Raw genomic sequence first — 27,050 nt, 5'->3', positions numbered from 1 at the left:
TTTTGGTTCAAAGACGGTCATTAAAACTGCTCGATCAAAAAACTGAAATTACAAGAGTAAAAAGGAACGAGTTTTCCAACACATCGAAAGGTTAAATAAAGTCACCAATACATGTACCAGCAGCAACCTGTTTATTACCATCACAATTGACGCCACATTAAAAATGACTCGGGCATCACAGAGAAATTGCCACCTTTCAGCCTTCCATTTCCGCAGAGAACAGGTTCCCATACGCACAGCGTTGGTAAGACCAGCTGCATGCACATTTGTATGATGCAGGCACGATGCAAGTCCAACTTTAATGCTGCCACTGATCAGAAGGATCCCTTTATTTTTGCAGAAGAGCCAAGTAGAACAAAAAGGAAGCCCCCCTGAAATCCAACAATTATAATTATTTGGTACAGAAAGTACGTAATTCCATTAGGCAGAAAATAAAAAGCACAAGTAATTCATATTGAGAACAATAGGCCAATCTACTTTCCTACATGGCCACTACTGAAGGCAAACATGACAAGAAACAATCCCAGAATTCAAATTTCATAGTCTAGAGGGAAAAGTTTTCATGCTCAAACGTAGAGCCTGAATTTTACTAGTCTGCCCAATGACAAACTACAGCACATGGACGGTACAAACACAGGGATAAAGAACCATAGACGCCCTAGTCGGGACGGCCCAGCTACTACCAGCTAATATAGCTTCAAGTATTAGATCATTGAGTGAGGAGCGGGCAATGGCCCAAGCAGCCCGTGATTGGACACCCCAGCAGGCTGACGCCCAGTTCTGTCAGGCCAGGCCTAAGACCTGACCTATTTGGTTTCAGGCACAAAGCTTCAGCTAAAACTGGCCCAAGCGTGTTAGGCTGACCAAAGCCCACAACAAGCACAACCCGTTGCCCACACCTAAACTGTAGGGCAGAACACGAACCAGGTTTGAGCTCAGCTTGGACTTGATCGATCAGCTCGACTAGCCAAATAAATTTGGGAAACGAGCTTGAGCACTCTTTGTCGGTAACCGGCTCCAGTCGAGCTCAAGCTAAGCGGCTGGGCTCAATCTGAACAACTTTCTTTTAATTTTTTTTTTAATAGAATACAAGTTGGTTGAGATTCGAACTCAGCCCCACCCATGCAAATGCCGAATTCCTTGACTCATATATCTACATATAATAGCTTAATCGAGATCGATTGCTTGTTCAAACTTGGCTCATTTATATGAACCAAGCTTCAGCCCTTGCTTAAGCTCGACTCATTTATTTTCTTGGACGAGTTTCAGCAGAGCTTAAATGGGCTGAGCCTGAGATAGCTCGGCTCGCTGTGCAGCCCTATTAAACTGAGCTGTTGGATAGCGAGTTTGGCTCAATAGATCCAACTGTGGTGAATCCAGTTTAAACCACATTTCACTGGGAAAATCATTGTTTCCACAGTTCACCCAAATTCATGGTTGAATTTTTTTCTTTTCCACCAGGTCCACATTCAACCGGCTCCTCCTCCCCGGATCCTCTTCTTTTCACTGAAACTGGTCAGAAGCTGTTCTTATACATATATAACCCACACACCAGATTCCTCCGCAACATTAGGCATGTGTAGCTGTCTGAGAAAGAGATAATAAATTACCAACAGAAATTAATATTGAAAATGACATGAGTTCACCTTGAGATGGTCTAGCCAAAATTAATTCCCTGTGCTAGAGGCAGTTCACTCCCATAATTGATTGTACTGCAACAGGAATTTCAGATTTGGTTATTTATACATTCTCAAACATGAAACTTGAAGTTCTACTAGAATTTGAAAACTTGTGTTTTCGTGAAGGATAACAGTAAAATCTATATGCACCCACCGTATGAAAAGAAGTGCCTGAGAATAAACATTCATTGTTTATTTTGTTGCACGTGCAGACATATCAAAATTCGCATTTATTTATATATTTGAATATGAAATCTCGACTTCTGCCAAAAATTTCCATCAAGGATAAAGCTTCCATTTAAGGCATGGGATATAATGAAAAGAAGTTTGTAAATGAGAGGTTAACCAATTTAACATAGATTAATGGCTCATGGCTTGAATATGTGGAGAACTAAGTCACATGGACTCCGCTAACCGTGCTGCACCTGCATGACGCGACACAATGTGGGTGCGGGTGTGGCACCCGGTGCGGTCAACTGCACCCAGGGCTATATGTGTCTAAAACGGGCTCGATCAACTCTGACCGAGTCCATTTTGGACTAAAAAAAGTAAGGGGGGGGGGGGGGAGGCAGTTTAGGGCATTTCATCTCCCTCGACCCCGAGTCCTCCCCCTCCTCTCCTCCTCCACTCGCAAGCACCTGCACCCATAGCCGCACCCGCACCTATGTGACATAGGTGGAGAACATCTTAGGATTAAAGAAAACACATTAAATAATGAGATAACAAGGGCTATAATGAAAGAGAAAAATAATGAAAAAGTTCCACTAATTGAAGATTCAGTTACTAAACCCATTGGCCCATCATAGTTGAAATCCTGATTGATTCAATAATACAACATATGGCCATCCTTAGCATGTGAACTTGGTCTGTTTTCGCATCTTGTGGCTTGAGACTGAAAGGTAAGACCGCAGATTGCAGTAACATCACATCAAGCAATTTGGTGCATAAATTATAGAGAAAAGACGAAGGAAATATGACAACTGAACTAAGCATGTGCATACCATGTAGACCGACGCATATATTGCTTCCAGGAGTCACTTCCTGCCTCACGACCACCTCCAGTTGCCTTTTCACCTCCAAAAGCACCTCCAATCTCAGCACCGTTAGTAGGTATATTCACATTCACAATGCCGCAGTCACTCCCATGTGGTCTGCACAAGTGGATAAGAAAGAATAGAGGTAAAAGGCCACGTGTCTTAGTCAACATGAAGTACAAGCAAACAGCTCGTTCTCATCAAGGTGCAATTATAGTTTCTTAAAAATTTTGGCTCTCCTGGATATTGTTTTTAGAGTAATTACTGCTGCAACTTAATGCAATCAATAGAATATTACTACTGTTATAATAATAATATAGACGTGCTCTCCATAGTATTTGACCAAAGAAAAAAGGTGAAAAGAAACAAAACAAGTCACATGATACTAGAAAACCCCATTATTCATCCTCCCTTTATAACTAAAAAAACCTTGAGCGGTATTGCGAGATGATCAGAACAGAAAAAATAACAGTATATCTCATAAAAGCAAATGGACATCCTATTAATAATTATTAAAATGCAGCATGTTGCTAAAATTACAGCATTCAGGTTATAAATCCAAAACCTACAGAAAGCTTTCGAGATGCAATCATATGATTCCCCCTGGGGAAAAATGTTCCCTCCTAAAAGAAACTTCAAATTTCTCAGATTTGGATGTCTAGCTTCGCAAATTTCAGTTTCAAAGCTATTCATGACTGTGAATAGTGCAAAGAGTTTACATATTGTAAGTACACTCCCAGGAAAACGTAAATCTAAGAGGGCCATGAGCTTCTATGCCACTTATGGAGCTATTGGATAACACGGATAAAAGGTATAATTCTTGACATTAATATGGCACACCCAAACACGGGGATCTGTACAACAATGTGTTTGTTTAGGTCAGTATTTTGAAAAACTGATTAATGAGGAAATGACGCTTGCCAAATTTTCTTATGCCTCTAAATGTTGTCCTGATCTATCTTACCAGGTCACTTCATTTTTCACCTAGCAACTACGTCAATAATGCTGCAAAGGCTATATACCACCAAAAAACAAACATACAATATCATACACTGTGCCCTATGTAGGTGCTTGAACATGGCCTTATATGTTCACCAGCCCACACCTGGCCATCACCTTCTTCATTTAATTGATGGTCGAACCAGGGAATTACAGCAGGAGGATCAGTACCAGTTATTCAAATGCCAAAAAACATTACATGAACAAGATATATGGGCATTTTCTTACACAATGCAATGCGACTATGCCAGGCGCTTTGATCCTTGAAAATAGAAAACAGACAGTCCTAGAGAAAAATAAGTTTTCCTCTAAAAATGAAAGAACAGAAATTCTGCATTAGATTGCAAAAAACTGAAGAAAGGGCTGACTGGTTAAAGAGATACATCATACATAATTCATTAATTTTTACTGTGTGAAAAATAATTATTTTATTAAGCAGGAGACATTTCAAAGTCATCATTTACAGTGCCCAAGCTGACTCAGACATGCTAGTGGTTATCGCTTGGCACTTTTTTTTTCTTTGTAGAGATACACTTTTACAAGGAGGTGCATATGGTTCTGGGAAACCTGTATGCTCCACAATATAAGCAGACATAACTACGAGTTTCTAAAGGCACAGTTCTCTGTAATAGAGGTTTCAGTATCCTGTAGTCAAAGTCGTATTTCTATCCAACAATATAATGATCTATTTAGAGAAAAAGTAGATAAAAAAGATAAAAAAAAAGTTTAATCCTTATTTAATCAACAAGAGAACACCTAAGATGAAAATCATCTTTATTGAATAACCAATTCACTGATTCAATTTCCAACACTCACCCAATCCACTTAAAGATAACTTCTGGCCTCCGCGTGAAAATTGAGCTACTCAAACCTTGTGGTACAGAATTGTTTATTTCTATAGCTTCTTTCAGTGTCTGCATAGTGGGTAGATTTTAGCTTTTGCACTGATACCAAGTATAAGACAATGAAGCACAATCTTGCACAAGCAAAATTCATTAGATGAAGCAACCTGAAACTTTAATACATAAAGAACAGGACCAAACAATTCTTCTTTAACTACTGGTGCATCAGGAGATATCTCAACAATCGTGGGTTGCACGAAGTTTCCTTCACTTTCTATGCTCGACCCTCCACATAGAATCTTTCCACCCTGCACAAAGAGAGAAAAGCACAGACAATTACCTTGACAGGGAAACTGTTATTTTTGCATCTTCTTAATGTGCTTAATATAAAAAAGATGATGATCAACAAATAGTGAGAATGATACTGCTATCTGAATAGCTCAGACACAAAAACTAAAGCAGAGCATTTCTTTCATTATGGAATTTCCCTTACAGACTCATAAGTGAAACCAAGGCATGTGAGAAAAATGCAGACAAAAAAGACACTAGGAATTTCATTCTGTCATGACCCACGAACTGGAATCAATCTAATAGTAGCCAAGAGAACACCACTATGAAAGGGATTCAAGTTGTAGGAAGAGAGATTAAGGGAAACACACAAAAAGGGATAGAAAGGGATATCCTCTTGAACACATAAAATGAAGAAGACGAGAGACAGAGAGAGTACCTGCAACAGTTGCACAAGTCAAAGTCAAAGCAAACTATAAGTAATTTGCGAACACCTCCCTCTGAATAGGTGTCTTAATAGGGAAAGAGACTCATCTATATCAGAATCACCGTATTTGAAAGAGCATCAGAAATGAAGATGACTTCTGCATATAGACGGCATACAGGTCTGTAGGAAATGGAAGCAATGTCTGTCCCAAAGCAATGACAGAATAACAAGATGCACAAACATGCATCTTTGGATGTCACCTCATTGGTGAGGCATCATCTGTGAACAGCTACCACTTGTATCGGTAATTGGGAATAATACATTATTTTGGTTATCTAGCTTTGTACTTTATTTGCACATCATATCAAGGTTCAGTTCTTGATGAAGTGATACTACCACCATTGAATAGAGACTTGATTTGATGAAAAGAACACAAGAACTAGATTAGAAAATTAGGAGCCACCATCTCAATTGCAGAAAGAAACCCAAATTCACTATCATGTAAAGTAAGCTATGAAGACATAAAGCCATTTTAATTTCATTGGTTAGACTAGCATTGAGAACACTACATGAATGATAAACATAGATCAAAAGACTGAAATATCACTACCACACACAATTTTGGGCATTGGATAAATTTTACTATTTGAACAGACTGATTTTTTAGATCTATTAACTCTAGTTCTAACAAATGAGAGTTTGTTATCCAATTGGTGATTAAGTAGTAGGTGTAGAAATTCAGGGACAAGTCAATTAACAAGATAATGCAATTGGAAATTAAGGAGATGAAACATGCCTGGGATTTGATTATCCCAATGCCTTTCTCAAAGCTCACTTTTGAAGCAGGCGTATGAAGAGGCCCTAGCAAGGTGCCTTTGTCCAAGGGATACCCTATTTTCACCTGCTTGTATACTTCGATCAGCTGATCCAACACTGTCTGATAAATACTTTCATGAAGAAGCTGCAACAAACTGAAAACATTCAGCTCTAGAACCTACTTCAATGACAGATAGCATGAACACACTAACCAGCCTACGGCATGTTGTGCAACGTTGTCCTGCAGTACCAACTGCTGCAAATAAAACAGAACGAACAGCTAGCTGGATGTCAGCATCATCCATGACAATTATTGCATTATTTCCACTTAGTTCAAGTAAGCATTTGCCAAATCTTTTGCTAACTGACTGCTGAACAATTTGCCCAACCTGCATGGAAAGCAAGAAATATAAATGGTTTGTTTGAGATGAAGACCAATGAATGATCCTTGGAAATTCGAGTTTTGGGGAATCAAAGATGAGAAACAATGTTCTAATTTCAAAACCTTAAGAGAATATTCCTGAAGTAAAGTGGCACTTTTATAGAAAAAGTTCAGTAATTACAAGAAAATCTATACTTCATACCTTGGAACTTCCGGTGAATGACACTAGAGGAATACGTGTATCTTGAGCTATTGCTTGCCCAATTTCAGCACCACCACAGAAAGATGTAAAAATTGCACCTGGTAACTTGTTCTTTTCAAGCACATCGGCCACCAAATTGGTCATCGCAATAGTGATCAATGGTGTTGTTTGAGCACCTTTCCTGTGTGAGATATCAGAATAAGATTGGAAAAATCTTTTTTAAATCATGACTACAGACAGGAAGTAACAATCTCCCAGTAAAAACAATGATTATTAGGAATTTAACAAATAACAAAAAAACACATTACTTGAAATTTAATAACAGCAACAGCCAAGAATGAAAGTCAGGTTGGAACAAAATTATGGAAATGCAAGGTTCAAAAAGAGGAATTTCTCATCAGCCTCTGTGCATGTGTGTCTGAGTGCATGCACGTGCATGTGTGCAAGTGGGTAGATACACTTTGTAAGCATGCCCATGAATCTTTCGTGTCACAAAATAGAGGTATATATTTAGCATGTACACTAATCTTTATCATATGTTTTGACTTGTTTATTCAGCCATCCATTAAAGAAAACTGCTATCGTGACAGAAAGGTCCTTTTAAAATTTAAACATAGCTCTTACTTTACTTTAGATACTAATAAATCAACAAAACAGAACCTATTTAATCTTAGAAGTAAGCACATCAAAATGAACAAGAGGTATATGAATTAAAAAGGAAAGTTGAGAAACTTAAAGAGAGAAAATATTTTGAAGTGGACAATTAGATATGTAATTAAAACAAATACCTTAAGCTTCCTGTGGACTGATTTAGAAAAAAGCAGCTTACTGGAGGCAGGGAAGAATAAATTTAGAAAAAGAAAAAGATAATACTTAAGTTGAGGTGTCGAAAATCCACTGCTAAATTCCCTAAAATGTTCTAATTTAGCATCCCAGACACTGCCAAGAAATTTAATCTCTTTTGATATGGATACATTCAACAATAGTCATGATGCTAATACAAAATTTTCAGAGTCTCATGATATGAATGCAATTAATAATCACTTCTGCATTTCTTTTTTAACCTAATCTGATATTTTTTGTCATACAGCAAAATTGTTCTCCCAAGATATTCTCTTACCAAGAAATTCCCATAACAAGATCCATGAGTATGCCAACAAAAGCAATCATAACGATTAAATAAAGATGAAATCTCCATGTAGAAAGAATACTAGAGCAGCTACAGTTCCTAGTATTTGTCATCAAAAGGGATAAAAACAAGAACTTTTTAGCCAATACGAAAACAATTTAATATAACTGATGATCTAAGAAAAACATGACAAAGTCAAATGGGGGACTTACCAAACAACAGTATTCCCACAGACCAAAGCGATACAAGCATTCCACCCTAAGGCAAAAGAGAAAAAAATGTTACTAAAAAGTGTAAAATATTGCAGGACCAATTAAACCTAAGCTGACAGATTAGGGAATATAACTAATCACTCTGCACTCGTATGTTTTCGGACTCATCTCGAATCAAACTTTAAACAAGAAAAATATATCCAAAAAAGCCTTATATTGGATTAGTCAAGAAAAAAAGACATGATACTATCATCAAATTTTGACAAGTATAACTAATTTGCAAGATGGTTCACATATTCAAAATATGCATCTACTGTTATAACTCTATGATTAGATATGTCTTACTCCCAGAATACAGATATGGCTATGAGCAATAGATATAAGGAAATAATGATGATGCTGATGATCATCAACATGCTTGTGTTCGTGCATATGGGCAATGTCCATGACTTTTAAAGGATGCTAAGAAGCTACAGAAAGAAGTAAAAGAAAAGGTAAAACCTATAATGCTAGAAATACAACCTGGCAACAGGGTCATGGTGAATAAAGGAGGAAATCAGAAGAATATACACATATTTTAAACATCAGCTCCTTGAAATTCCAATGACAATCCAAATGGTCCACCATCTAAACCTTATACACAGTAACTACCTCCTTCCAGTCAGCCATCTAAACCTTATACACAGTAACTACCTCCTTCCAGTCAGCCTTCCGCTTTATGGAAGTGTTATATATGCCATATTGGATAAGAAGTATGATACAGTAGCTGTAAACCAACTTACCAAGAACAGCACACGGAAAGTTGAAAGCTGTAATTACTCCTACTACCCCAAGAGGATTCCAGACCTGGGTATTCAGATCATATGAAACTTGTCAATAAGCACTTAGCATGCTTCCATATTAATAAAAAGCATAACTCCCTGACAACAAGAAAAGTGTAAATTGCACCTCCAACATCATGTGGTTTGGACCTGTCAACAAATTAAAAATGAAATGAGCACCTCAGTAGAATCAAGGTTGCCAAACTAGGAAGCGGAAGCGGGAAACGATATGGGAAGCGGAAGCAAGAAGAGAGGCATTTTAAAATTTATACGAAGTGGGAAACGAAGCATCAATTTAAAAGCGAAATATGAATAAAAAATGAAGCAATATGGTAACTGAATAGGAATCAAACAAGAAACCAATAAAAACTAAAATAAAATTGATCATTTTTATATTTCATGATTTTTTTGTAAAAGAGTTAAATTTTTGTTAAAATCTAACAATGATGGTTACCAATTTAAAGAAAATACATGGAAAGTGAGTGAAAGCTTGAGAAAAAATACATGAAAAAAATGAAAAGAAACGTGAGAAAAGCATATAGTATGGATAGACCATGTGTATGGGAAGCATAAAGAAGCGTGGGGGAATCGAGATTCCCATGAAGTTTTGGAAGCGAGGAGTATCGCGCTTCCGAAGCGAGTTTCCGGGAAGCGAGCTTCCCACCTACCTAAGAAGCTTCTGATAACTCTGAGTAGAATTCATACCTACTTAAAAGCATCCAAACAATATAAGCATGTAACCTAAGAAATAGAATAGGTCAGAGACGTTTTATTATTCACAAGTTCTTGCCATGTGATAAGATTTGTAATGAGTAACCATTAGAAAAGGTCCATTAAAACAAGTAAATCAAAAGATGCCACCATAAATCCCATACAATCTAGGAAAACATTAATCACGAGAATCTCATACCCACACAACAAAGAAGATGGAAGGAAAGAAAACAGATGCCCTTAAATCTTCCAATTCTAGGGGAAATCCTACAAGAATCCTCATCATATATGGTAGCAAAGTCATTCATTGACCTGCAGCTTGGACATTGCATTGCATTAGACAGAACCACATAGCCATAAAGCAATGCAATTCTAAATGGAAACTATAGCGATAATTAAGTAGAATGCCATTTTAAATTCTCTCTAACACAAACTCTTATGCAAGATCATCCGCTAGGATGTTCATCCAGATTTTCTCACAAGCTCCTTAGGCTAGTAAATGAACCAAACCACCTGTGACTTGCCTCGGTCACCATCTCAGTCAGGCTTATAAAATTGGCCAGCTGAATACAAGACTATTTTAAGAGCTTATGATCCTTGTCAAGTGGAACCCAAACACGGGCTTCTTGGCCTGGTTTAGCTTGATTAGGACAACTAACATAGAGTAGTTATATATTTTATCCCTTGCATATCACAAGTTGTGTTGTAGAAATGTTTGTTAGGATTTGTGGCTTCCATTGAATATGCTGGGTGCTCCTCATCTCAAGCTTTTGGTGAATGAAGCCCAAGCAAGCTATGAGCCAAAATTAGACAGATGCAAATGGAAAAAGCTCAGCTTGTTTGACTCATTTATCAGCCCAAAAGCTCTCTATGTGCTCACTAGATGAGTAACCTCATATCTCCTATACATAAACTAAACCACAGTGTGATTTAATTGGGGGTGAAAATGGTCAAATTCCAAGACATATTGTAATCATTTCTTAACCCAAAGTCAGCACGGGATGCAGATAATCAGCTATACCCATATTGACTAGAGAATGGCTGAATATTTTATGTAAATTTTGTTCTTGAAAATCTTCTTAATAATGGTGGCATCAAAATCTAGAATTTTGAAGTAATATGTCATTGTCGCACTTTCAGAGCCCAAAAAATAATATGTATATATATATATATATATATATATATATATTTATTTATTTATTTTTCATGCACCCATTTTCTAACTCTGAAGTCTGAACACCATAAGCCAATAAAAGAGCTTTGACTAAATACACCAAGAGTAGCCAGTCATGGTGGGAAATCATCAATTCTCCAAAAAATGGTGAACAACCATAGTCACAAATATCGGTATCGGCTATATCTAGGCGAGGTTATTTCTCACGATATTATAGATTTGGTGATAAATCTCAGGAAAATCTTGGGGCTTAAAAAATAAAAAAATAAAAAAAGGTAAGAAAAATATCATGTTTAAAAAGAAGAAAAAGATATTTAAAAACTAAAAACTAAATAAAAACGGTAAAACTAATTGATAATATCGTGATATTATCAAATTGGCAATATTTTCAAAATATCACGATATTTTACCTATATTATTGTTTGCCGAATTTACAGCGATAATATTTGAAAATATCACCGATATCTGTGACTATGAGAACAACAATGCCTAAAAATCCAGATTAAGTTTACCAAGTGTTCCAAATGGATGAAATCAAACATAATAATGGATCAAAACAGAGTTGGATCTGTGTAGATCATGTGTTCTTTAGATACAAAAAACTGAAAACAAGTCATATTGGGTCTAGGCTGGGTTGGAAATATATAACCGACCTAAATCTAACCTTGGTGTAGGTTTTGGGTTTTCTTTCTTTCTCCCTTACAGGAACTCAGACTCAAACTGTTTGGCTGAACATGACTATCGCTGCCAAATTCTAACGACATTTTAACCCCAATTTGCCCCATAGGCATAAAGTTACCAGGCATCATATGTCCTAACAATGGAAAGCAAATTCTCAAAGGCAACAGCATAATATTTAAAGCATATATGCATAACCACAAACATAAAGGGCTTGAAGTAGTCCTTCTCCAACCTATTAGTTACCAAATCTGTAGATAGGCAAAATTTCATGTCCTACACTTTCCTGTAATCCACAATTTTTTTGCAGGTTGAAGTTCTCTAACAAGAAGAAGAACAAGGCTCATGGGCCTTGTTTCCTAATAAACACCAAACAAAAGTTGAAGAACAATCCTACCAAACGTCAAGAAGAAAGTTTGCATTCTCTTGTGACCATTTGTATATTTCAATACTGAGGGCTGTGGAAAATTCCCATACATATTCATGAAAAACACTCTGATGCACAAACATGAGCATATCAAATAAATTGCACATGCAGGAGTGAAAGATCAGATGTAATTAACCAAAAGGAGATGCAGCTACACAAGATGGAAAGGAAGCTAGAAGGAAATAAGGGTAACATCTTGAAGAATAACAGTCATTCATGTAAAAGAATAAATTACAGTCATGGTACTGGTGCTAATAGGACAAAAGGCCCAACCAATCTCTTTACAGTATCATTGCAACATAACCAATTACAAGAATTCTTTATAATTCTCAAGTAGGTTTTCAAAGGTATAATGAGATGGACTATGAATTTCAGTCAAGAAGAAAAATGGATAAACACATTTTACTTAGACATGAAGTTGATCATTCGACCTTGCAGCCAAATAAACCAGTTTTCTGGAAAAAATAACAATGACATTAATGTAAGCCAAATTCTATAACATGCACTTTCAGAAGACATCATGTAGTCAGACATTTTGCATAGAATGGGGAAACAAAACCATAGTCCAGTGGTAATCCATGTTAAATTATGTACATAATCATATAATGTAATATATATATTTTATATATATATGGTAATACATATACATATATTAATATACATGTATATGTATCTACTTATTATATATATAAAATATATATTTCTATTTGTTTAGCCGTAGGGGTAGTTTAGTCTTTTCCCCTGTTTTACACACATTCACTTTATGGATGTGATTGTAAATTTGTTTTTATTTTCTTTCTTTTTGTTTTTTTATTTCTTTTATTTCTTTTATGTAAAGTACCAAAAGGTACCTTGGGGGGCCCACTAACATAGACGTTGGGCCCTCTCCAACGGTCACATTTGTGACCGTTGGAGGGGCTCCAACGTCTATGAGTGGAGCCCCTCCAAGGCCTCTCTTGTGTTGTTATAAATAGGGGTTCTCCCCTTTGTATTTTCTTATGGCTTGGAGTCAAAGCCCAAGTGCTCAATAAATTGATTCCATTATTTTTATGTCTTTGCGCATTTGTGAGTTATTTGTGAGTTGTGCTTTTGTGCACAAGTGTTCTTATTGTGCATTCGTGCCGGGTTTATTATCAAGAATATTAAGGTCTTGATCTTAGTATCTTATTGGAGATACTTTTACATGGTATCAGAGCCTCGTTGAAGGAGGAGGATCGTGCATCCCGCCACTTGTGAAGTACCTCGAAAATCGTGCCCTCAAGTAAGTGAAGTTTTGGAGTAAATCATCTACTTCGGGCAATATTTTAGAAGCAACTTTTGTCAAGAAAAGTTTGAAAAACCTTTAAGGTACGCATTATTTTCTATCGTCTTACCTCTCTAATGGGTGAAAAAGACTCCTACTTCTCCCTTGGGTTTAAACTTAGTGGTTCGAACTACCATGTTTGGGCCGGCAATATGGAAGCCCATATCAAAGGGAAAAGCCTTTGGGGATACGTTCAAGGTTCCATATCGGAACCCGAACCCAAACTTTCTATCATAGAAAAAGGAGATATTAAGATTCTTGAAGATGAAGATAGACAAAAGGCCCTAGAAGAATATTCAAAAAGCATGATGAGTGGGAAATGAAGAACTTCAAAATTTTATCTTGGATTTTTTCATCCGTTGAAACCAAGATCAATGTCAACATCATTAAGTTTAAAAGGGCCTCCGAAGCTTGGTTGTACCTTGAAAAAATGTATACTTCAAGGGACTTATCTCACAAATATTATCTCCAAAAGAAAGCTTCGACTCTTCAACAAAATGATTTGTCTATTCGGGAATATTTTGCCGAACTATCATCTATTTGGGACGAGCTTGCTATGCTCGAACCAAAATGGAGCGGAGAAGCTATTGAATTAAGACACAAGCAACTAGAGGAAGATCGATTCTTCAACTTTCTAAATGGTCTTAGACCCGAATTTGAGCAAATTCGGTCCTCTCTCCTATCCGCTTTCACATCTCCCTCTATTGAAGATGTCATCACCAAGCTAAGTGGTGAGGAAACACGTATGGGGATTAGTAAAAATAACCCGAGTATCCTTGCTACACCTTCTCAAAGTGATTATGAAGTGGTTAATGCCGTGTCAAGACCGGGAAATAATTTGAAAACCTACAAACCACCCCATTTCAAAAATCAAGGGTAAGGAGGAAATGATCGATATGGCAAGAGAGACTATAGCAAATTAACTTGCCATTTTTGTAAAGAACCGGGGCATATCAAACCCCTTTGTCCCAAATGGAAGAAATTTCTTGTCGCGGCTTTAGCATCCCAATCAGAGGAACGACCTTCGTCATCAAATGAGTCTCTTTCGCTTCAACAAATTATGGATGCTCTTCAACCTATTCTCAAAGGAGGCATTTCTGGAGCCGCTATGTCATCCTCATCCTCTCTCGGTAAGACATCTTGGCTCCTTGATTCCGGTGCTTCATTTCATATGACTCCAAGTCCTTGTTTTCTTTCTGCTTATTCTAAAAATTTTCTTTCATCTTTTGTCTCAACGGCGGATGGAACACCTCTTGAAATTAAAGGAATGGGCAATTTTGAAAAACAAGACTTCTTTATCCCAAAAATTCGTCTTATACCAAAATTAAACTTAAACTTACTTTCCGTTTCTCAACTCTCGGACCATGGTTGCGATATAAAGTTTTCTTCTGATAAATGTTGGATACAAGATCGCCAGTCCGGGAAGTTGATTGGAGAATGCTCTAGGAGAGGAGACCTCTACTATGTTGATTTTCTTAAAATTCCCAAGAATCAATTTTGTAATATTGCTCAAAACAGAGATATTCATGTATGGCATAAGAGATTGGGTCATCCCAACATTGTTAAAATCTCTTATTTGCCTTTTATTAAGCATCTTTGTAATGAAAATTTTGTTTGTAATGAATGTACAACAACAACAACAACTACGCCTTCATCCCAAAACAATTGGGGTCAGCGATATGAACCAAAAAAGAAATTCATTTTGGGTCTTCCACATGAATCCTTTTCCTCCAATCATTTCTATCCAACGCCATGTCCTCGGTGAGGTTCAAAGCATTCATATCCTTTCCTATCATCTCCATCCAAGTCTTCCTAGGCCTACCCCGACCTCTTTTAACTAATATATTTTCCCATTTCTCCAACCTTCTAACTGGAGCATCATTAGGCCTTCGCCGAATATGTCCAAACCATCGTAAACGATTCTCTCGCATCTTATTTTCAATGGGTGCAACACCTACCTTCTTACGTATCTCTTCGTTCTGAATCTTATCTTTTATTGTATTTCCACACATCCATCTAAGCATCCGCATCTCAGCTACACTCATTTTTTGAATATGATGTCTCTTGGCAGCCCAACATTCCGTACCATATAGTAAAGCGGGTCTAATAGTCGTCCTATAAAACTTTCCCTTCAACCGCAATGGCATTCTACGATCGCACAGCACTCCAGTAGCACTTTTCCATTTCATCCACCCAACCTTTATCCTATGATTTACATCTCCATCAATTTCTCCATACTTTTGAATGATGGATCCCAAATATTTGAAATAATCAATTTCCATTGTTTGTAATGAATGTATTATTGGAAAAATGAGAAGTCTTCATTTTCCTCAAAGATCCATGTTTACAACAAGACCTTTTGAAATCGTTCACTCCGATGTATGGGGTCCGGCTCCGGTGATATCTAAGGGAGGTTTCTCATGCTATGTTATCTTTGTGGACGATTTCACTAGGTTTAGTTGGATATATTTTCTTAAACATAAACATGAAGTTTTCTCAACTTTTAAAACATTTCATATGATGGTTTTAAATCAATTCAATGGAAATTTAAAAATTCTTAGAACCGATTCGGGTGGCGAATATCTTTCCAATGAATTCAAAAGTTATCTTGAAAATTATGGAATCGCCCATCAAAAGTCTTGTCCTAAAACCCCCCAACAAAATGGGTTGGCGGAACGAAAACATAGGCACATTATTGAAACAACACGAACTTTGCTCATTTCACAAAATATTCCGAAAAAACTTTGGGCTGAGGCAGCCCTTACATCTGTCTATCTCATAAATAGACTTCCATCTAAAAACTTGAACAAGATTTCCCCATTTGAAAAATTATACGAAAAAGAACCTGATTACAGCAGGTTAAGAGTTTTTGGATGCAAATGTTTTGTCCTTACTGATAAAAATGACAAACTCTCTCCTAAAGCCATTTCGTGTGCCTTTCTTGGTTATTCTGAAACTCAAAAAGGCTTTCGCTGTTATGATATTAAAAGTGATAAACTATATGTTTCCAGAAATGTAAGATTCTTGGAAAATATTAGTGGTTTCGAAAAACTTGAAACTAATGACGAGAATATTGACTATTCATTTCTGTTTGATTTATTGACTGATGATGATGATACTAGTGATGATGAATCAAATCAAAATAACTTAAGTAATAATGAAACCCATTCTGAGTCCTGAACACTTCATCAACATATCACTGAAGAACCACATAGAGATCCCATAACCTACTCTCATAGAGATAGGAATACTTTCAGAAGTGCCCTCAAAAGATATGATAATGAGTCTACACCTTTGAGTAAAGAAAACCTTCGTAGGACCGAAAGACTAAGAAGACCCCCTTTTAGGTTCATTTCATATGAGTCCTTTTCGCCTAAATATAGAGCCTGTTTAAGCGTCATTCACTCTTACATAGAACCTAGGAACTTCGAGGAAGCACGAAATTGTCCAGAATGGATAGTCGCTATGAATAATGAACTTGAAGCTCTAAAGAAAGCAAAGACATGGGAGTTTCAAGACCTCCCTAAAGACAAGAAAGCAATAGGGTGTAGATGGGTGTTTAAAGTCAAGACTAAGAGTGATGGGTCCCTTGAGAGATATAAGGCCCGCTTAGTTGCAAAAGGATATGGTCAAAAATATGGGATTGATTATGAGGAGACCTTTGCCCCGGTAGCTCGGATGGTCACCGTCCGATGTCTTATAACTGTTGCCTCATTCAATAAATGGAACATCTATCAGATGGATGTTAAGAATGCCTTTTTAAACGGAGATCTAAACGAAGAAGTATATATGGATGCTCCTCCTGGAATGGAATCTCCTAAAGGAAAAGTGTTTCGCCTTCGAAAAACACTTTATGGTTTAAAACAAGCTCCCAAGGCTTGGTATGATAGGTTTAACTCTGTAATGTTAGATAATGGTTTTTCATCCTGCTTTACTGATACTACTTTATTTGTTAGAAAATCTAATGCAGGGATTGTTATTCTGCTACTATATGTGGATGACATGCTTATAACTGAGAGCGATTCTAACGGGATTAAAAGCATAAAATCCATTTTAAAGGATAAGTTTGAAATGTCTGACTTGGGTTTCTTAACTTATTTTTTGGGTATTGAGGTAGCATACTCTCATAGAGGATATTTTTTGTCTCAAACTAAGTTGGCATCTGAGATTATTGACAGGTCAGGTATTACGGACGATAAAATTTGTGAAACTCCTGCTATAGTAGGAGCTAAAATGAAGATTGATGATGGTGTTCCTCTCTCCGATCCTACTCCCTACAGGCAGCTAGTAGGATCGTTGATGTACCTAAGTATCACCAGACCAAATATCTCACATGCGGTGCATACAACAAGTCAGTTTCAGCATGCACCAACTTCTGTTCACATGGGTGCTATCTTACGTGTCGTGAGATACCTAAAGCACACTATTAATAAGGGAGTTTTCCGTCTTCCACTTCTGAGTTAAAATTAATTGCTTATACTGACTCTGATTGGGGAGGTGACCCAAATAACCGTCACTCCACCACTGGTTTTTGTGTATTCTTAGGAGACTCATTGATCTCATGGAGATGCAAGAAGCAGCAAAAGGTGTCTCTATCATCAACTGAAGTTGAATATCGTGCCATGGCGACTACTACCATGGAAATTGTTTGGATTCATCAGTTGTTGGAAGACATGGGAATCACAATTGAAGGGCCCACCAAGCTATGTTGTGACAACAAAAATGCGATTTATATTGCTAAAAAACACACTTTTCATGAGCGGACCAAACATATCGAGATGGATTGTCACTATGTTCGGGAGGTGTACCTCCAAGGAATCATTGACCTTCCATATGTCACGTCCGAGTATCAGTTGGCGGATTTCTTCACTAAAGCCTTGTGTGCTCCGCGTTTCAACTTCTTTCTTAGCAAACTCTCGGTCATCCTACCCTAAGTTTGAGGGGGGGTGTTAAATTATGTACATAATCATATAATGTAATATATATATTTTATATATATATGGTAATACATATACATATATTAATATATATGTATATGTATCTACTTATTATATATATAAAATATATATTTCTATTTGTTTAGCCGTATGGGTAGTTTAGTCTTTTCCCCTGTTTTACGCACATTCACTTTATGGATGTGATTGTAAATTTGTTTTTATTTTCTTTTTTTATTTATTTTATTTCTTTTATGTAAAGTACCAAAAGGTACCTTGGGGGGGCCACTAACATAGACGTTGAGCCCTCTCCAACGGTCACATTTGTGACCGTTGGAGGGGCTCCAACGTCTATGAGTGGAGCCCCTCCAAGGCCCCTCTTGTGTTGTTATAAATAGGGGTTCTCCCCTTTGTATTTTCTTATGGCTTGGAGTCAAAGCCCAAGTGCTCAATAAATTGATTCCATTATTTTTATGCCTTTGCGCATTTGTGAGTTATTTGTGAGTTGTGCTTTTGTGCACAAGTGTTCTTATTGTGCATTCGTGCCGGGTTTATTATCAAGAATATTAAGGTCTTGATCTTAGTATCTTATTGGAGATACTTTTACAATCCTACACAAAATTCAAACCAGACACATGAAAAAAAATTCTAGTGAAAAGCATAAAAAGTGATCTATTTTACTACTAGTCAAATGACTGAAATATCTGAGCTTAAATATCAAATATCAAATACTTGAAATTGAAATGTTGGCTCACGTTCTGAAGGAATGATTGATCCATTCAGTTGGCGACTTAATCCAACTGCATAATCGCACATGTCAATGATCTCCTGCAATTAATGATTATAAGAAACATGGTTCAGAAGTTAATACAAAAGAAAATTTTTGGTATTTCCAATATGCAGACATTAAACCAACAGAAACTATAAAACTTCAACTATATGCAAATACTAGACTAAAATGCAACAAAAAGAGCCCTCACCAGAGAAGGAAAAAGAAGAAACAAAAAGCAGAAAGGGCATATATGCATGTCTCACCACCGAGGTGGTATCCCATGTGGTAAGCGGAGTCCTGTGTCAAGCTAAAGGCCCAGGAACGAATTCCTCTGCCACATGGGGCAGCTGTTCTTCTGGTAGGGGTCCGCCTAACCCCAGATTGCCTTTCAAAATAAATAAATATGCATATCTCATTTTTATGTTTTCATGAGGTACACTAACATAGTGATTCAACTGTCGACATCTTCTACCCAAGTTTACAAGCAGTAGAAGAGCTGATACATCCCAGCAAAGGGAAGGAGCGCCTGTAAACCAGATAAATGGAAATCTCCATATGACTTAAAACAGCTGCCCTATTAATGCCAAGATGTGCAGTAGGAGCAAATGCATGGCCACAGAATGAAATCACTGCTTCAAATTAGTTGCCCGAACTAGGTATACACAGAAATATAGTTTTTCAAGAACTCACAAAGAGAGAGAGAGAGAGAGAGAAAGAGAGAGAGAGAGAGAGAGAGAGAGAGAGAGAGAGAGGAATAACAAGTTAGTCATGTATAGAAAAATACGGGATTTTAAAACTATATATATGTATATATGGTGTTCAGATTGCTTATATTGAAAAATACAATGGAGGTAAATTTTAGAAAGATTTTGCAATCGAGTTGTCATGCACAAGATGATAGACATTTATCACAAAGTGAATAGCTCACAAAAGTTTTATTTTTGAAGAAAGGTAAAGTGAATAACTCGAAGTATTAAAGATATAAAAAATAAAGATGCCCCCTTCAGACATTAGTTACACATTCAGAGCATAACTGAAACAAATCACGTATCAAGGTGCTGTTCAGAATTCAGAAATAGGAAATGCATGCTGATAACAGAATGTATAGAAAAGTAAACACAAGTACGTACTTGAACTTCCCCTATTCCTTCAGGAAGAATTTTTCCCATTTCAAGTGACACAAGCCTACCAAGTTGCTGCAACTTGCTACGCAAGGCTTCACCAATCTGTCTAACAATCTCACCCCTCTTTGGGGCAGGAATCTGATCCATACAGAAAAATAATAGCACACGAAATCACCAACTTTATTCATGAAAATAAAACACAAACAGACATATAAAATAACTTGAGATATAATCTAGTAGATGACAGTCAAAAAGACAAAGAATGTGCAGCTTCCCACATGAAAGGAGAGTCTCTGAACTGTGAATTTTGTCATTAAAACAAAAAAAGAAATCTCAATGCATAACAATCAAGGCTCCTGACTTAATCACCCTGACCTTTAGAAAATATGTAGGACCTCAATTCACAACAACTAAGAATCCGGTTGCATTAAAATTTTACCCATTTCTAATGCATTACCTCATTGCGAGACCTTTTATGCCTTTTCACGCTATTTCCAGAAAATAATTTTCCAATTAAGGGTCTACTCCGATGCACCGGTTTTTTTACGTGAGATAAGCTGGGATATTACATTTTTTATATGCAATATCCCAGCTTATCCCACTTTTCTGGAAAAACAGATGCAGCAAGAAAGCCCCCGAGATCCTGAAAGAGAAGGAGAGACTTTGTTCTTAATCATATCTCAAACGAATCATCTTCCACCTGTTTGTTTGCATTTTTTTTTCTTCCCTTCTCACAGTCCTCTTAACTTTAGGATTTTCCTACACCTATTTCTCTCACGATTTCCCCTGTTCTTACCCTATGACAGACCATTTCATATATTTGAAGGCAATGGATTTTCACGCTGACAATTTACCACTTTTAAACATGGAATGTATTTCTAAACTTATAATCTATGTTGATAGGTGAGTCCTATAAATCAAAGGATTGAGTGAACGAGCACTGTCCCAAGAACTGAAGAATACTGGAGGTTCTTACTGTACCAGTCCAACCAGATGATCAGGTGTACCTCAGATGAGTTCCTTGAAGTGCACTTGAGATCCCCTGGAGATGGAAGCAATCTACTTTCAAACGCCAGATCAACAACTTACCATGTCGGATCGGACTAACTACAAGAACTGCTCAATTTAAAAAATTTAACACTATTTCACAGAAAAAGCGAATAAAGACTACCGACTGCATGATATACAAGACCTGGTGCTTAACATACATAAGCTTCTAAACACACCACGAATCTACAAGCCCAGGATGAAATGTAGATACATAGATGCATCTCTGCGAATATGAACACTCACACAATGATACCAGCTATCAACACAAACAAACTATAATTATACCCAATTCTCATAAGAGAAGAAGGAACCAGGCAACATCTATGAAGCTCGACGGCATAAGCATCATAATTCACTTGATCTCATAAACCAGCTTATCTCAAACGAAACAACCACACTTCTTTTTACAATCTTTTTTGATCCAGCACTGAAACAGAAAACGCACCGAGATGAAAGCAATAAATACTCCTATTTGCGTTCATATCTTAGCAGTTTTTTACGATTTTTTAGCAACAAAAAACGGAAAACGAAGGCGTAAGGAAATGCAAAACGGTTAATATAACAAGAAACGCTATTACTTGCATCCACATCTTAGAAGCTCCAACGCAAGCCACCATGCTCTCCTCATAGTCCTGAATCGAAGCCTCCGCCACTTCCGCTATGGGCTGAACCGATCAAAAGAAGAAAAAACAAGATTAAATCCCGATCACGAACAAACTAAACCAAACATGAACGGATGCTCGGCCAAACCGTAACAAACCACAAACAATTTGCAGCTTCCGATTAAGATCGAAACGCTTCCGATCGAGGCGCGACGATGAAATGCGACAAACAGATTGAGAAACAGAAGTGATCGGGCTCTGATGACGCAGAGGGCACCAAACGAACCTGATTAGTCGCGGGATTGAGGGACGTAAGCAAGGGACCGTGGCCCCTCCACACTCCGTTTCCATAGCACCCGTGATTCCGAGGCGCTAGCCCTAAATCTCTCAGGAATTGATATTCCTTCTTGGAGAAATTCGACGCCATGGATTCTCCAGACGAGAAGTTGCCGATCAGAGAGTTTTCCGGCAGAGAGCGGGAAGACGAAAGAGTGAGAAATAACTCCCTCTCTTTTTGGGATCTCGGGAGTTCTCGGGGGCGTTTAGACGCGACGATTCGTTCGACGAAGAGTACGAAAAGAAGGATGACGATGAAGACGTCAACGGAAGGACCTACGAAGGCGACGATGCGCTCACGGAACTGAAGCGAAAGTGATCGCGGGCGACTGATGGGGCCTCTGCATCAGTTAATGTGATCCGTTTCGTATATTTGAAATTATGTAAACATCGTCCATATTATCATAATTGACTGTAAAGTCCCTTACTGTTTGCAGCGACCGCTTGTCTGTGAATTCACAACTCAGAAGGGTGATTCCGTCATTTACTTAATATTCAGGTGACTTCCATTTATGGAGTTCTTTAATGTGAATTCATAAATTAAGGTTCATTACTCTTACGACGCCATATATATTATATAAAGTACAAAAGACACTTTGGAACTTTTACTTCATACGTGGCAGCACAAGTCATTATGCTTGTTTTATATCTTACCATAAGGTCAGAGAGCATTTACATGTTTAATATGATTTTCTTTTGGAAAGTCTTGGGTGTATACGCATGCCACACACAACGGAATACGTGGGAGGTTCAACGTACTGTACCGTTTTTGCGCGGTTATTTAAGCTAGCAAAGCGAGAATTTCATGTGAGGGCCTATCTTCTACTGATTTTTTCAAATAAGTATCAGATATTTGATAATTACATTTTATAAAAACTCTGAATTTTACTCTAAAATAACAGTTGCATTGGTATTCCATGCACTATACTGTACCAGGCGTACCACTACCAATGGCGGAGTTAGAAATTTAAGCTCACAAATGCACAATAAAAAATAAATAAATTCTATAATAATAAATTATACACGACCCAAGGGGGTTTGCGCAGTGGGGTGGGGGCCTTGGATGCTAGACAAGCAATCAAGGTTTGATTATCACGGGTGTTGCCCCTCTACGCAAGCCAATGCATAGCATAGGCCTCGGGGGCAGGGGTCCTAGCCTCAGAGTTTTATACTATCGATCGGCAAGACGATTGTAAGTATGACAGGTTGAGCCAGTACTATCAGGCCTTCATGTCGAGTGCAGTTTCTTCCGGTTATAAAATTCACAAAAAATGCATGTCATTCCCAAACTAATTCAATACATAGAATCACTTTCTCTTACATTTACCAAAATAAGTTTAGACTTTTAAAGCTATTTTGAACAAATATAACAATTTTCTTGTTGAGACGTGTCTATCTATGTGATTCATTCAGCCTCGCCCGAAAAAAAAAAGCGGCACTAGGGCGACCCTTTGCCCGAATAAAAAAACGAGGCAGGGGGCGACCTCCTGCCAAAAAAAAATGAGGCAGGGGTTCCCCCTGCCGAAAAAAAAAATGGCAGGAGGCCACCCTTTACCCGAATAAAACAACGAGGCAGGGGGTCGCCCCCCTACCGAAAAAAAACAAACGAGGCAGGAGGACAACCCCTTCGAAAAAGCAGGGGGGTGACCCCCTGCCCGAATCAAACAACGAGGTAGGGGGGTCGCCCCCTTGCCGGAAAACACAAAATGCGTCAGGGGGGCGACCCCCTGCCCGAATAAAACAACGAGGCAGGGGATCGCCCCCTGTCGGAAAACACAAAACGCGGCAGGGGGTTGACCCCCCTGCCGGAAAAAACAAACGAGGCAGGAGGGCGACCCCCTACCGAAAAACAGGGGAGCGACCCCCTGCCTGAATAAAACAACGAGGCAGGGGGTCGCCCCCCTGCCGAAAAAAATAAAAGGGGCAGGCGCCCTTTTTATCGAAAAAAACCTAAAAATGGATTTACCTAGGAATCGTCGGGCGGCAGACCGGGGGACGACAGGCCGGGCGGCGAACCGGGGAGCGACGGGCGGCGGAGGATTGCATCGGGCGGCGGAGGATTGCGTCGAGCGGGCGAGAGAGGCGAAACAGGAAAGAGGAAAAAAAAAGCTCTGATTAGGGATTTATGCTAAAATTAGTGACAGATTTGGCGATGGCCGAATTCCGTCTCTAACGTCGTCGCTACGTAGCAACGAAAAAACCTCTGTCGCCAAATCCATCGCTAACCGTCGGTTGTGTTGCGACAAAAACCTGTCGTCGCTAACTAGCGACGGAGGCCGTAAATATTACAAATCTTAGCGATGGATTAGTTTCTTTCATTAATCCACCGCAATTTGGCGACGGAAAAAATTTGTCGCAAATATCTGTCGCTAATTGACAATTTTCTTGTAGTGAAAATAAATTTTATATTTTTAATTTATTTTTTATTGCAAGATTTTGCCAAAAAAATGCAAGATTTATGAAAAAATTTCAAACTCTTGTGAGTTAAAAAAAAAGAGAGAGATTTTGCCGTTTTTAACGTTTGTGACTTTGGTTAGCTTCAATCTCTCTTTGGGAGTTTTGGAGAAAAACATGCGTAAATTAGAGCAAATATTGGTTTAGCTTTAAATTTCTAATAAAGGTATCTACATGAAATTATTACCATACTAAAACATGGCATCATATATGAATGAAACCACTCATCTTTTACTTGACTTTTTCTTTTTGCTTTTTTAATGGGATTGTTTCCCTAGGTTTGGAATAAAATCAAAAGTATTGATATTTTAGCCATTCTTTTATAATTTGTTGTTGTCGTCCTAGTCATCTTCATTGTCATCAAATACCCCATCACCGAGTCAATAGAAACCGAGAACTGTAAATACGAGAACTGTAAACCGGTGATTTTTATGGATTTTCTGTTTTTTCTCTTGAATCTAACTGTATGAATGTGATCTACATATTTGATTTTATAAGAATCCGCTCTGAAATCATTCGATTTTGATGCATAAACAAGATTTTTTTAAAGAAACAATAACTCATAATCTTCATAAATATTTAAGCGTTAAAAATCATATTTTTTCATAGAAAATACACTATCCAATAGTTGATTCCTATCAAATTCAACATGCCAAGCAAATCCACATGGTTGGATAGCTCATATTTCAGTTCTCATATTCTACCGACTCCTCCATCACCTTGTTAAATTTATTAACTTGTTACAGAGGCGGCTATCTTTTTTTTTCTCATATGAAACATTATTTATGAATAGCATAAAGCGGCCAACTTTTGTCGTTTTTATTTGTCCACAAGAACAACTGAACAACTTCTGAATGTCGTCAAGTTGACAGGACGTCACAATATATATATATATATACATATATATTATATATAATCATAATATATATTATAAAAATTTGTTATATTAATATATATATATATATATATATCTATATATATATATATATATATATATATATATATATATATATATATATATATATATTCAGGCCCGATCAGGCCAGTGGGCCATCCCGTGTTTGGCCAGAGGCCCGGTTCAAGCTGGGCCGGGTCGCCCAGCCCATTGCCCACCTCTACAGAGCATTACTTCTATATTACGAAATGCAGCCTGTAACCATAGTTACATATCGATGACATTTTAAAAAATATCATGATATGATGGTTGTATTTCAGAGAACGGTAAAATATTGCAATATTTTGACAATATCACCAATTTAATTATATCACAAGATTATCACGAGAATATCATAATAGTCTCAAGATAATATCACAGCATTATCAATTTTTTTATTTTATATATTTTAAATCTGTTTTTGCTTTTATATTTTTACTTGTTTTTTATTATATATGTATTTTATTGTCTAAAGGTGATATTTTCTTTCTTATTCTTATTTTTGTTATTATATATATATATATACATATATATTTTAAACTCTAATTTTTTTTTCAATATTTATTTTCATAACTAATAGTGTCACGAGAAATTGCTCCACCGAGATATAGTTGAGATCGATACTTGTGACTGTGTCCATAACAAAGGTGGTGTCTTTTTCGGATCCCATTGCGTGCAGCAGGCAGGGGCAGAGCCACATTGAGGTCAGGGTGGGCATGACATCCCATAATAAGGGGGGTCCGGTCAGGGTGGCGACCCAATGAAGGATCGGGTCAGTGCCCACCCTAACCTGACTGCCCACCTAGTGAAAGATCGGGTATGATTGCCCACCCTGACCTAACCTCACCCATTTTACATATGACACACCAAACACCTCCTCCCTTTTCCCGACATCGACTCTCTCTCTCTCTCTCTCTCTCTCTCTCTCTCTCTCTCTCTCTCTCTCTCTCTCTCTCTCTCTCTCCTATGTGGCCCATTCGTTGTTCGGTGCCGCCGCCGGATAGCGGTGGACCTCAGACAACCTCTTTGGTGGTGCGCAGGCAGCGCCCCTTGAGTCTCTCTCTCTCTCTCTCTCTCTCTCTCTCTCTCTATATATATATATATATATATATATATATATATATATATATAAACTTTCAAACTACATCCAACCATCGGCCATCAATAGCCTCTCCGTCATGTACCCCTTGTGGCCGGCCACTGGGTCTTGTTCCTCTCGTTTTTTCTTTTCATACTTTTTATGAGTTCATACTTTTTATGAGTGCTTGATAGAGTTTTAATTTTAGGGGTTATATTTGGTTTTTTTTAATTAGTATAATGCATGGTATTTTTTAATATTTAGATTATTGATTTATTTTATTTTTTAGATACCATGAATGTTTAATTAAGTTTTTTTAACTAACATTAGACACATAAAGAATGCTTGATTTTTATTATAATATTAAGAATTTTTTAATTAGCACAAATGTATGATCTTTTTAGAATTTATGGTGCTGATTTGGATTTTTTCAAATAACACGAATTTTTAATTAGGCTTTTAGGGTTTTTATGTGTGTTCCTTTTTTAATTAATATTAAGCATGATTCTATTAATGAATGTTTGGTTTTTAGTTATCACTTATCAAACCCCTAAAGCTTTGATTCTTTTGAGGATTTAGGTTTTTATTTTGATTTTTTCAATAACATGAGGATTTAGTTTATAGATAATGTAGTTGAGGTCC

General features: G+C 37.4%; 1 protein-coding gene across 4 annotated transcripts; it reads right to left on the bottom strand.

Moving 5' to 3' along the window:
• Positions 1-22,165, bottom strand: LOC149841455 (aldehyde dehydrogenase family 7 member B4-like). 4 transcript variants are annotated; one of them, XM_090003842.1, is made up of 15 exons: positions 21,893-22,165; positions 21,583-21,669; positions 19,961-20,092; positions 18,814-18,886; positions 8,959-8,981; positions 8,793-8,856; positions 8,011-8,056; positions 6,670-6,850; positions 6,298-6,474; positions 6,066-6,230; positions 4,722-4,862; positions 4,529-4,626; positions 2,681-2,830; positions 1,647-1,712; positions 1-371 (listed from the first exon to the last, which is right to left on the bottom strand). In XM_090003842.1, exons 1-14 carry the CDS (start codon positions 22,031-22,033, stop codon positions 1,658-1,660), a joined length of 1,533 nt encoding a protein of 510 aa, XP_089859968.1. In that variant the 5' UTR covers positions 22,034-22,165; the 3' UTR covers positions 1-371; positions 1,647-1,657. The 4 variants fall into 4 exon arrangements, with proteins under 4 accessions (XP_089859968.1, XP_089859971.1, XP_089859969.1 ...); XM_090003845.1 differs by lacking the exon at positions 21,893-22,165 and adding an exon at positions 21,290-21,431 and having other exon boundaries at positions 21,583-21,663; XM_090003843.1 differs by lacking the exon at positions 1-371 and adding an exon at positions 1,151-1,587.
• Between the last annotated feature and the right edge of the window lie 4,885 nt (positions 22,166-27,050).

This window comes from Nuphar pumila, chromosome 4 (genome assembly GCF_984573655.1).
Source record: "Nuphar pumila chromosome 4, dmNupPumi1.hap1.1, whole genome shotgun sequence".
Lineage (NCBI taxonomy): Eukaryota > Viridiplantae > Streptophyta > Magnoliopsida > Nymphaeales > Nymphaeaceae > Nuphar > Nuphar pumila.
Note: the sequence above shows the minus strand (reverse complement) of the source record. Positions and strands in the feature narration are given on the sequence as shown.